This window comes from Xenopus laevis, chromosome 1S (genome assembly GCF_017654675.1).
Source record: "Xenopus laevis strain J_2021 chromosome 1S, Xenopus_laevis_v10.1, whole genome shotgun sequence".
Taxonomy (NCBI): Eukaryota; Metazoa; Chordata; class Amphibia; order Anura; family Pipidae; genus Xenopus; species Xenopus laevis.
This window is the reverse complement of record NC_054372.1, coordinates 171,051,466-171,065,299: the sequence shown is the minus strand read 5'-3', so window position 1 is coordinate 171,065,299 and position 13,834 is coordinate 171,051,466. Positions and strand designations below refer to the sequence as shown.

Below are 13,834 nucleotides of genomic sequence, written 5' to 3'. Positions count from 1 at the left end.
TCGGTTTTGGTGAAATATCTGCAAATTGCCTCAAAGCTTCAACTTCTCAGCACCATATCACCCATGTATCGTTATGCACCAAGAAAAAGCACCCTAAATGTGATTGCCAGGGTTCCTCCGAACAGTTTGGTGGCCATTGTTCATAGGTTTACCAAAGTATCTGGCATTTAGAGGCCTCAAAATGAAGTTAGTGCATACAAATAGTCCTGTGGGTAACTTCAGCTAATGAAAGATCAACACATTAACTGCATTTTTGTGGGGTAAAAACACAGAAATATATGTTTACCCCCCAAACCCATACATTTTTGGAAAGTACACATTCTACAGAATCTAAAATGGGTACCCATGCCTTATTGCTCCAAACTACTGAGTCGCAAGGCTTTCCCAAAGTTGTCGGTTTTGGTGAAATAGCTGAAAATTGCCTCAATGCTTCAACTTTCCAGCATCATATCGCCCATGTATCATTACGTATCACAAAAAAGCACCCAAATTGTGATTGCCGGGGGTCCTCCAAACAGTTTGGTGACCACTGTGCATAGGTTTACCAAAGTATATGGCATTTAGAGGCCCCAAAATGAAGTTAGCACATACAAATTGTCCTGTGGGTAACTTCAGCTAATGAAAAATCAGCACATTGTCTGCATTTTTGTGGGGTAAAAACACAGAAATATATGTTTACCCCCCAAACCAATACATTTTTGGAAAGTACACATTCTACAGAATCTAAAATGGGTACCCATGCTTTTCTGCTCAAAACTACTGAGTCGCAAGGCTTTGCCAAATTTGGCGGTTTTGGTGAAATATCTGAAAATTGCCTCAAAGCTTCAACTTTCCAGCATCGTATTGTCCATGTATCATTACCAGCATAAAGCATCCTAAATATAAACATAGGGGTCTACTAAATAGTTTGATGCCCAATGTGCATAGATATACCAAACTATGTGGCGCACAGAGACCCCCAAATGACAATATGTATAGACATTTTCACGGCTGACGCGCTGGCTGCTGCAACATAACCACCCGGTGTGTGTATTATGCGACATTAGACCACCTAACAGTACAGAGACCCCAGAAAACCATATATTTTCAGAAAGTACACATTCTGACGAATCCAATATGGGTAAATAAGTGTTTCTACTACAAACTGCCAAACTGCAAAGCAATGCTGAACATAACGGTTTTTATCAAATTTCTGAAAATCGTCACAAAGCTTGAATTTTACCCCATTATATGCCCCACATTTCGTAACTTATCAGCATAAAACATCCTAAATATGAACGCCAGGGGTCTACTGAACACTTTGATGCCCAATATGCATAGATATAACCAAACTATGTGGCGCACAGAGACCCCCAAATGACAATACTGTATATACATTTTCACGGCTGACACGCTGGCTGCTGCAATATAAGCACCTGGTGTGTGTATTATGCGACATTAGACCCCCCTAACAGTACAGAGACCCCAGAAAACCAGATATTTTCAGAAAGTACACATTCTGACGAATCCAATATGGGTAAATAAGTGTTTCTACTACAATCTGCCAAACTGCAAAGCAATGCTGAACATAACGGTTTTTATCAAATTTCTGAAAATCGTCACAAAGCTTGAATTTTACTCCATTATATGCTCCACGTTTCGTAACGTATCAGCATAAAACATCCTAAATATGAACGCCAGGGGTCTACTGAACACTTTGATGCCCAATATGCATAGATATTCCAAACTATGTGGCGCACAGAGACCCCCAAATGACAATAGTGTATATACATTTTCACGGCTGACGCGCTGGCTGCTGCAATATAAGCACCTGGTGTGTGTATTATGCGACATTAGACCCCCCTAACAGTACAGAGACCCCAGAAAACCAGATATTTTCAGAAAGTACACACTCTGACGAATCCAATATGGGTAAATAAGTGTTTCTACTACAAACTGCCAAACTGCAAAGCAATGCTGAACATAACGGTTTTTATCAAATTTCTGAAAATCGTCACAAAGCTTGAATTTTACCCCATTATATGCTCCACGTTTCGTAACGTATCAGCATAAAACATCCTAAATATGAACGCCAGGGGTCTACTGAACACTTTGATGCCCAATATGCATAGATATACCAAACTATGTGGCGCATAGAGACCCCCAAATGACAATAGTGTATATACATTTTCACGGCTGACGTGCTGGCTGCTGCAATATAAGCACCTGGTGTGTGTATTATGCGACATTAGACCCCCCTAACAGTACAGAGACCCCAGAAAACCATATATTTTCAGAAAGTACACATTCTGACGAATCCAATATGGGTAAATAAGTGTTTCTACTACAAACTGCCAAACTGCAAAGCAATGCTGAACATAACGGTTTTTTATCAAATTTCTGAAAATCGTCAGAAAGCTTGAATTTTACCCCATTATATGCCCCACATTTCGTAACCTATCAGCATAAAACATCCTAAATATGAACGCCAGGGGTCTACTGAACACTTTGATGCTCAATATGCATAGATATACCAAACTATGTGGCGCACAGAGACCACCAAATGACAATAGTGTATATACATTTTCACAGCTGACGCGCTGGCTGCTGCAATATGAGCACCTGGTGTGTGTATTATGCGACATTAGACCCCCCTAACAGTACAGAGACCCCAGAAAACCAGATATTTTCAGAAAGTACACATTCTGACGAATCCAATATGGGTAAATAAGTGTTTCTACTACAAACTGCCAAACTGCAAAGCAATGCTGAACATAACGGTTTTTATCAAATTTCTGAAAATCGTCACAAAGCTTGAATTTTACCCCATTATATGCCCCACATTTCGTAACGTATCAGCATAAAACATCCTAAATATGAACGCCAGAGGTCTACTGAACACTTTGATGCCCAATATGCATAGATATACCAAACTATGTGGCGCACAGAGACCCCCAAATGGATATATAGTAGATAAAATTTACAAGGCAAAACAAAATAAGGCAGTAAAGAGTGAAATGAAAAAAAATCCAATAAAACCACAAAAATCAATGTTTTTTTTCCAGAATAGTGTTATCGGCCGTCAGAATCACAGTTTGAATATTTTAGCTGGGCCAAACAGGTTATACGGCTAGAAACAAGTGAACACAACATATGCAGAGCTGAAAATGCAATAAAATGGCTAAAAATTCAATAAAATGGCTAAAAATGCACCAAAATACCCAAAATTGCAATATAATCACCGAAATAACATACAAAAGATATTGCACAGTACGGTTAGCGAATACGCTATTCGTAATGGCAATAAAACATTTTTTTCAGCAAAATAAAGAGACGATGCGATAAGAAAAAAAAAAAAAAAAGCCACAATGCCATGTATGTGCGTGTGCGTGTGTACAAATGGTAAATTACATGTTATGTGCGCGTGTGTGCGTGTGCACGTGTGTGTAAGTGCAGTGAGTGTAAGTGACCCCCCCAATCCCCAAAAATGTATGTGTAAGTGTGTGTAAGTGTGAATCTAAGTGTGTATTACTGTAATAAGTGTGTGTTGGTGTGTTTGTGTGTGTAATTGTTGCACTGACCTGAAAAAGTCGCTGAAGACTGTTGCACACGATGTGGAGGGGTCCCAGGAAGACATCTGCGACGATCTGCGTGTCTCTGTGCTGTGGGGGCGGAGCTGATCGGCGCAGTGCAGGCTGCAGCAGCAGGACACGTAAGGAACACGTGCCTGCTGCTGTTTTTGGGCCCCTGGGCGATCGCGCCCCAGGGGCCACTCGATCCCCTGCTCTGCTCGTTGCCTAGGGGCAGGGGATCGAAGCGGAACGGAGCGAGCGGCTCTAACAGCCGCTCCTCCGCTCCAGAACCCGGAAGTGCTGCAGAACGTAGAATCTACGTTCTGTGGCATTTCAAGTTACTTTTCCACAGAACGTAGATTCTACGTTCTGTGGCACTTAAAGGGTTAAAGTGAAACAGACACAAAACATGTTGTTTTAAAAATATTATTCTACATGAAAAGTTACCTATAGGTCATGTTGATGTTTTTCGCTGATAATTCTGCTTTTGTAAGAAATTGTTAACAATTGTTCCTAAACCGGACTGTCCCTTCTCAACTTGTCAGTTACTAATGTTTCTAACAGACTACTGCTGCGCAAATATGGCAGCCCCCCTCATAGGGAAAGAAAGGTAATGTAAAAGCATCAGGCAGATACGTTTATGGCAAAATTATAAATACCATTCAAAGAATGTTATGCTTGAGATTAAAAATAGGGATGCACCGAATCCAGGATTCGGTTCGGCCGAATCCTTCTGACTGGCCGAACCAAATCCAAATTTGCATATGCAAATTAAGGGCAGAGAAGGAAATCATGTGACCTTTTGTCACAAAACAAGGAAGTAAAACATGTTTTCCCCTTCCCACCCCTAATTTGCACATGCAAATTAGGATTCGGTTCGGTATTTGGCCAAATCCTTCGCAAAAGGATTCGGGGATTTTCTGGTGTCAGTATCACTTTAATCTGTATTCCTTGAAACTGAAATGCCCCAGATTTATTGGTCTAGTCCTAAACCAGTCAAAGCAGTACACTTACCTTACAGAACATGTCTCTTAGATCTTCCTTTGGATTAATCCATGATGCGACAGCATCACAGAAAAATATAAAATCCTAAAAACAGAGAGAAAAAGTCAACAGGTCAGTGAATACACTCATACTTGCCTAAAGGCCTAATGTGCTCAAGCACAGTCAACATCTATGTCTCAGACATCTGAAATAGAACTAACAAAGTTACAGGCAGGGTAACAGGTACCTACAAATAATATTATAGCAGTTTTAAATTAAAAGTAGGTGAAAATAAATGCATATTTTTCCTCCAATTTTAATATACAGTTTTTAAACACAGAAGGGGGATGGGGGGCAGCACGGTCTATCTTTCTCTATCTATCTATCTATCTATCTATATATATGAGATCCATGGGGGAGCCGGCACTCTCGTCACTGTGTACAAACGTGCCTGGGTGCAGTGTCCAAGTTAAGTAAATTCAACTCACAGAAAGGTCCGCACTCTCAGGACCAGTCTTTTAATAAAACATTTTTTATTTTTCAAGTAAGTCCTGAGAGTGCAGACCTTTCTGTGAGATATATATATATCACATGTGTAATTCCCTTACAATCATACCTGGACAACACCACCAGGATTAACACTGATCATTGTACAAATTCCACGAAAAGCAGAGTCCTTTTCCTCGTTGTCTCTAATGTTCCTCAGTGAGGTGCACCTAGTAAATTTCAGAAGTAAACCGTTAGTTAGTTTTGAATTAATCAAAATAATCAAGGAAGCTGTAAAAAGCAGCAGGGCAGACTAATGCTCTTAAATCATGTTGCACTTGGCAAAGGATGAAAATAAAATTGAAAAAATTTATTTTATAAGAATCTTAGGGTAAAGATTAAGGATACAATCACATTACAAATGAATTCAATTCTGCAAAACATTATTTGCTTACTCACAATAACCTTTGAATGTAAATGATACTAGCTTTTTAACTTGTATTGCTTGATACTACATATTACATACATAACAGTGGTGCCAATGTTATCACTGAAGTGAATGGTAGAATACATTGGCTGAAAGTAGACATTGACATGCATCACTGTATGTCTGATACACATTGCATGATGTAGCTTTACTAACAAGCTCTTAAAACACAGCAAGCATGTGACAATCTTATCCCATGCACGATTAGTCGTTAGCCACAACGGAAAAAAAATAAACCAACTAAAATATACATGACAACGCTACTGCAGAAACTGACAGAACCTGATAGGACAAGATTAGTCACATGATTGACATTGATTTAGGATTGTATAACCAAATGAAATCTAAAACGTGAAATAGAAATAAAGTGTGAAAAAAATGAATTAAAAAAAAGATTGAATAATACACACCAGGGTCTTATAAACTGCTGTAGCATGGGGGCCACTTCTTGAGGACAAACGTAACCAAGACGACCAATTGTTATTGCTAAGGCAACGCAACCACGGTTATACACCACCAAACGCCAACCAAGACATGAGCAAATGAGGGGGAAGGAGAAAAAATAAAGAAAAAACAACAAATAACTCAGAAACAGAAAACAGAATTTGTGTATGATAATAAACATAAGATTTCACTTGTGTTGTTTCTGACCACCCCCCTTTTTGCAAAGGGAAGTGATGGCAATACTTTCAGAAGGAAGGGAGAGAGCGAGAGAGATTATGGGAAAGAGAGAGCGAGAGAGATTATGGGAAAGAGAGAGCGAGAGAGATTATGAAAAAGAGAGAGCGCGAGAGAGATTATGGGAAAGAGAGAGCAAGGGAGATTATGGGGAAGAGAGTGCGAGAGAGACTATGGAGAAGAGATCGAGAGAGAGTATGGAAAAGAGAAAGATTATGTGGAAGAGAGAAAGATTATGGGGAAGAGCGTGAAAGATTATTGGGGAAGAGCGTGAAAGATTATGGGGAAGAGCGTGAAAGATTATGGGGAAGAGCGTGAAAGATTATGGGGAAGAGAGAGATTATGGAGAAGAGGTTATGGGGAAGAGATCATGCCGAAGAGAGAGAGAGATTATGGTCGAAGAGACAGAGATTATGGTGGAAGAGCCATATTATGGGGAAGAGAGCGCAAGAGAGATTATGGGGGAGAGAGCACGAGAAAGATTATGGGGGAGAGAGAGCACGAGAAAGATTATGGGGGAGAGAGAGCACGAGAAAGATTATGGGGGAGAGAGAGCACGAGAAAGATTATGGGGGAGAGAGAGCACGAGAAAGATTTTGGGGGAGAGAGCATGAGAAAGATTATGGGGGAGAGAGAGCACGAGAGATTATGGGGAAGAGAGAGCGAAAGAGATTATGGGGAAGAGAAGGTGAGAGATTATGGGGAAGAGAGGAGGGGAGCGAAGAAAAGGAGGATGTGAGAACACCTAAAACATACAACCTAAAAAGGTCACTCAAGTTTCTTAATAAACCCTAATTTTAACACCCCAACAGTTTATTGCAGAACAAAAAAAAAAATCTGCCTTGAAACGAAATATAGAAGCATACAAATGTTCGAAAGTGCTCTTTCAAATTTATGCACTCTCTCGTTTGGGGAGCCATAACATTGCCCAGCATTCATCTTAATCAATTTAGCTGTAAAGCCATTATGCAAAATAACTTTTTTAGGAATGTGTATTAATATAAATACAGTAGAACCATTTTACATTTTTCAGGGGACCAGAAAAAATGGTGTAAAATCCAGGAAAATGGAAAATCAGGGAAATTTATTATGCATTATATATAAGTGGGACCACAAAACAACAATGTAAAATTGAGGTTCCACTGTATGTAAATTAAAATTCCATTTCAAATAGAGTACCATACAATGGCAGCTATGAAAGCACTAATTATAGATATTTACTTGATTGTTACATGCACTTAACTTAGGATTTGGTTCAGGATTTAGACAAATCCCTTAACGTAGAAGGAAAGGCTGTGCTCCTATCAGCAGAAAACTGCACCAGCCCAGGGGTTCTTCCAGTGAGCAACATGGATCGTGCAGCTTCTGCTGATAGGAGCACCAACCCGGGGTGTAAGGTAAGTAAATATAATCACTTAGGGGTGTCTAACTTTTGGCACCTCCAAGTAAAAAAGCCTTTACTTCTCCTTTAAGTTCATCCAAACCAAATTAGATTCTTTAGTGGCACATTTAACAAATATCACATGGTATTGTAAAAACTCCACATTTACTGTACTTAAAAGGATAAGTAAACCTTTAAAATGTAAAATTGTTCAGGGGGGGTTCTAAGCACTTTGGCAATTTTAGTTTTCCAGCTTGAAAGCTGAATCGATTTTATAGCAGCGTCACCTGCTGGTCAGTTCCTGCAACTGTAGAGACAGGGGGACATACATCCAGAAGGAAATACTGTGTTCTGATGTTGCTCTGCTCAGGTAGGAGACGAAAAAAAGGTATCGGATGATTCTGATTCCTTCCTGAGCAAAGTAACATCAGAAAACTTCTCGGTTTTACTTCTGGAAGTATATGTGTCTGACTGTACATTTACAAGAACTGACCAGCAGGTGGCAATGTTACAAAATTAATTATAGTGGTAATGAAACTGAAAATAAAAAAATAATTCAAGTGCTTAGGAAAAAGTAGCTTGACCAGTTTTAAATTCAGTTTTTTAAGGTTTACTTACTTATTTACGAAATATCTTAAATGGGTTAATCAAGATTGAGTTTGAACAAAGAAATTCTACTTAAATGTTCAGAGCTATGTTCTCAACTATTAGTATTGCCAGTGGCCTCTAGCCATGACCATACTCCGAAAGTCATGGATTCAGAGCTTTCTTAGTCTAAAATCAAACAGAGCTAGAGGAACCACCATAGTGTTCTTTTAGGTTCATTCACTGCACACACACGGCATGGGGAACAAAGTACTTTCTAGCCATAGATTTTACATTTTCTGTTTAATAAGCACGGAAAAAAAACACCTATATGCAAGTCTCAGCATCCAGTATAAATTAAAGCATAATTAAAGGGGTTGTTCACCTTTAACTTTTAGAATGATGTAGAGAGCGATATCCTGAGACAATTTGCAATTGGCTTTATTTATTTATTTATTTTTTACTATTAGTCGTTTTTGAGTAATTTAAACTTTTTATTCAGCAGCTTTCCAGTTTGCAATCTGAGCAATCTGATTGGCAGGGTCCAAATTATCCTAGCAACCATTTACTGAATAGGTTGCTGGAATATGAATAGGAGTGGCTTTAATAGAAAGTGGAGTACTGTATATACTCGAGTATAAGCAGAGTTTTTCAGCACCCAAAATGTGCTGAAAAAGTCTACCTCGGCTTATACTCGAGTCCGCTAAAAAGTTGCTGCTTACTCACTGATTGAAGCGTGCTACCCATACTTCCCCCCCCCTCGCTTGATTCTGCATCCTTAGCCCTCAGCCCCTCCTCTCTCATGCTTCAGATCAGTGAGTAAGCAGCAACTTTAAAGCTTTAATTGCCCATGTTCTAAAATTAATTTCTCACCCCTAGGCTTATACTTGAGTCAATAAATTTCCACAGTTTTCTAAAAATTAGGTACCTCGGCTTATATGGTAATAAAAAATAGAAAAAATAATACATTGTGGCCTTACAGAGCATTTGTTTTTAGATGGGGTCAGTGATCCCCATTTGGAAGCTGGAAAGAGTCAGAACAAGAAGGCAAATAATTCAAAAACTATAAAAAAAAGATAAAATGAAGACCAGTTGAAAAGTTGCTTTAAATTAGCCACTCTATAACATACTAAAAGTTAACCTAGAGGTGAACCACCCCTTTAAATAATAATTGCCCTTATTTTGTCAAAGCCATTCTAAAAAGAAAAAAGAGGAAGGGCTTAAATTGTAGAACCCTACAATAAATTTTAAACATACAACTGATTAATAGAATCTTGTGCTTTGAAATAAAAAAATTTAATTACAGATAGTTTCGGAACTGTAAAGACCAGATGGAAGAACTATCTAAAACAGATTTTTTTTTATATTACCTCAAGCAATAAAACATTTTATGTAGTGGAACTGGCTCTTATTTATGACAACTGAATCATTATGACTGGTAACTGACTGGCTCCTGGCAACATTTATAATATATCAATAGAATATGTCCAGTGTATTATGCAGCACTATATATAGAGACAGAGTTTTAGGTATGTTCTCAGGGAGAGTTCAATGAGGAATATTTTAGACGGATAAACAAGGAGAGGAAAGATGGATAGGTGGAATATTTGGAAACTTCCTCTGATCAAACAAAAAAAAAAATTCAGAAACCCAAAAGCCTTAAGGTAAAAATAAATAAATAAATAATACACCTAAATTGAGGGAACACAGATTATGCAACATTCCCATTAAACAGGCAATTGTGAACATTCTCATGAGAAAGCATGCAGTTCAGCAGATGATGCACTTTCAGTGTAAAAGTTAAATGTGGGAGCGGTGGACAAAATTATGGTTGCCTTATATATTTCAATGTTAAAGATATATATATTTTTTTAATTCTGTAAACTCACCCCTGGCCTTTAATTCTAGATGGTTGATCTTCCTGCTGCATATAACCCTTATTTATTTCAACTGGCTGGCTTCCACAGATTTATGAAATTTGAGTCAGATTTAACTTATGAACAGGGTTTAACAGATACATTGGATTCCCATGCTAGAGAAGGTCAGAAGCTAAATCCTGCATTACAACAACAAGGGGTTGGTCCCAACCTCCCAACACTGTGGTTGCAAATGAACAGACTGATAACGGGCGGCTAATTGCACCCCAAAAACACAGTGGGCTCTCTCTCCTATATATGATGCAGCAATACAATAACTTCAAGGAAAACTATATCCCCATACTACATAAAACAGCTCATATGTAAAAGTCTGCTTCATGTAAATAACCAGTTTTCATAATAATATAACCCTGGGTCGGTGCAGTTTTCTGCTGATAGGCAGCGCCGAATTCGCTGGGCGGGTGACCCTAGGCCGTGCGCTCCGCGCGGTCCTAGTGCCCGCCTGCAAAAGCGCCAGCGTGCGAGCGCCAGAGCACAGGCTCCCCACAGAGCGGCTGGGAGGCATGCCGCCCCCCAAAAATGTGCCGCCCTAGGCCCAGGCCTATGTGGCCTCGCCACAAATCCTCCGGGCCTGCTGATAGGAGCCCCGGCCCAGGGTGTCAGGTAAATCAATACAATCACTTGAAGGTGCCTAACATTTGGCACCCCAAAGTGCACCAAGCCTTTCCTTCTCCTGTAAATGGATTATGCTATTCTTATGAAAGATCTGTTATCCAGAAAGCCCCAAGTCTCGAGCATTCTGAATAACAAGTCCCATACCTGTATGGCAAACTTTGTACTGACACCACATGCAGTGCCATAAGTCAAATCACTGATTTTAAAGAACTAAAAGTTGTCCCATCCACAGCTCCAATCGTTGCCCCCCCCCAGGTATGTTTTTCAGAAATCTCTGCCAAACTGCAATAAATCTACAATTATGTAGCAGAGTTCAAAGGCTCCATCTCCTGTTAAGTCTTCTAAATCCTCTTCTGTTGTTGTCTATACAGATCTTGTTGGTGCATGATTCTGGACATTGAACATAGATTGAACTACCCATGCCGCTCTCCAAAATCAGAAGAAGGCAGAAGATGGCACCTTTAAACTCCCAATATATACACTAGAAGAAGAGGATACAGTTAATCAGATCAACTGATCTTGCTAGAAACAAGGGAAACCCAGCCTAAGCCCATCGTATAAAAATTAACCTGTATTTTAAAAATATGAAAGGCTAATAAATGCAGCTTCATTGTTGTGCTATAGTTAACCTAAAGGACAATAATATGGAACACTACTGATTAAGCAATTTTTACTTATGTATACCGAGATATTCAGTTACAAGCAAAGCCCCCCCCCCCCAAAAAAAAACAAAAAAACCCTTTTGGTAATTTTTAAATCCCACAATCAACTTTTAGCTAAAAGTTCATCACATGCAACATAGAGAAAAGAAAAGACACTGACTAAAGAAAAACAAACGTACATAGCAGTTTATGTGCAATCCCGTGACTCTTAAAAAGCCTGTAAATAACATTCTACAACAGGAGAAAACAGGTTTGGTTTAGAGTAAAATGCTCATTAAGCTGCCTGTAGCTATAACATGTCTTTTCTGCTGCAGTATCGATCATACAGCCTAATTATACAATATATGCATTTGCACAAGTGGAAATTTTAAGCACTGCAAAGACAACTTTTAAGATTTTCAATAGTAACCCACCTTTGCCATTAAACATGTAGGGTTATGCTTTCAAATATGCAAAAATATACATGCCAATTAAATAGTTTACTAGGATTGAAGGCAATGAGAGAAAGATCATGGTGTATGTGTGTGCACGCACAGAAGAGAAGACATCAAGCAAGCAAAACAAACTTGGAGAGCACAAATTCTACTCAACGGATGCTCAATATTTTATTAGATATATTATGCCCTGTGTTTGGGGCTTTTGCAGCAGTCTCAGACCACCACGGTAGCGGTAAGGATTTTTACCTCTGGGCTGCCAGTTACCTGAGCTTAAGGACCAACTCACAATATACTTTATATATAATGCACAATACAAGTCTGATTAATATTTCTTTCCAATTCACACTACAAAGCAGCACAGAAACCAGGATATTCTGCATCAAACTAAGCAGCCCTTTAGCACCAGTGATTATTACGCATGTAATCCCCCCTTTTCGGTTAGTGGTTTGATGATATTCAACAACCTCAAAATCTAGCTTTTTAAATCATTCCTGAGGACAAAGGGGAATGTGAAGCGTCACTCAGGTTGGAATTTAACAAAATACATCATTACTGATGAACTGCTGAACCTTTGTGCTGGTTTTGAGCACACAGCCTACACAAAACATAAGTGAATATTTCTCCTGGCCTGTGGTATGGAGTAACTTGACAGCTGCCAACAGTAGGGGTAAATTACTTATTTTTGCTTGTGTTCTGCTCCATGGCTGCCATCAGGAATCACAAGCCCCTATACTATTATGTTACTAGGGCACTCTATGCAAGAGGCCCCATTTATTAGAGCACTGGTCCCTCCCTTAAGGTGGCCATACACTAAGGTTCACTCGTTTGGTGGTAGCCATGTAATCAAATCTTTTCCCAACAGGCCTACTTTGGGTGGGCGATATTGTGGTAATGTGATCGTGAGCAAGGACCGCATCAATGAGCCTATGCGGTATTCGATCAGACAAAAAATAAATAAATAAATGAAAGCCAGATATTGATCGGGGAGACCTGTTGGAGGCCCAATAAAGGGACAGAAAAAATGCCAAATTGGTGTAAAGGACTACAATCAGGAGCTTAAAGGGGTTATTCACCTTTAAAGGAGAATTCAACCCTATAGAAAAAAAACTACATACCCCCCAGCTCACGTAGACCCCCCTCACTCCTCCCCCCAGCCTAACTGCCCCCCTGGGGAAATGCCCCATACTTTATACTTACTCCTAGTCGCAGATTCTGGCATCAGACTTCAAGCAGCCATCTTTCGTGTCTTCTTCTGGCGCTTCGGCAATTTCCGTCCAATTCGGTACATGCGCAGTTGTCGCAAACTGCTCCAACTGCGCGTGTGCCGACATACTGATCTCCCAGTCAGCTTATTGAGGACCCGGAAGATGGATGCCGTGAAGCCCGGTGGCAGAATCTGCGATGAGGGGTAAGTATGGGGCAATTGAAAAGTTGTTTAGAAATGGCCATTCTATAATATACTAAAAGTTAACTGAAAGGTGAGCCACCCCTTTAAAACTGCCCATGTATGGACACCTTTAGGTGGAGGATCCTGCCAAGTAAAAATGCCCCAATGAAAAATCGCCGGTGCACACATGACCATGCCCCTGATCCTCTCCTAGTCACACAGCATTAAGCTGAAAACCCACAGTACCCTCTTCATGAACCAATGCGTTACAATTTTAGACTTTTGTGCTGCTCCCCTTTGCCATGAAGCCGACTGCACTACCACCGCCCCACCCCCTCTGATGCTGGCTCTGTTCAGCTATAATATAATGAAGAATTTTTATAAAATCCTTATAATTCAGTGTTATTCAAAGCTAATATTTATACAACTAGATAACTAGAATAGCTATACAACTTGTCTTATAAAACAACAGTGTTGAAAGCGAATATCTAGACAACTTTTCTAAAACAGTTCAATTGTGCTTGACAATATTTTTATAAATATATTTACCAGCATTCGGGGTTGGAGCCTGAAAAAGATTATATAACTGGGAGGAGTATATATGTATGAGCAAAATATTGCTTACACAGTGTGCATATTAACCC

At 39.5% G+C, this 13,834-nt stretch overlaps 1 protein-coding gene across 2 annotated transcripts in view; it reads right to left on the bottom strand.

Moving 5' to 3' along the window:
• The window catches only part of tnpo1.S (transportin 1 S homeolog), a 65,768-nt gene that overhangs the window by 11,405 nt on the left and 40,529 nt on the right, over positions 1-13,834 (bottom strand). For both annotated transcript variants that reach the window (XM_018238701.2, NM_001095134.1), the window contains 3 exon segments: positions 5,919-5,994; positions 5,152-5,251; positions 4,566-4,640 (listed from right to left, as the gene is read on the bottom strand). In XM_018238701.2, the coding sequence (XP_018094190.1) occupies positions 4,566-4,640; positions 5,152-5,251; positions 5,919-5,994 (251 nt within the window).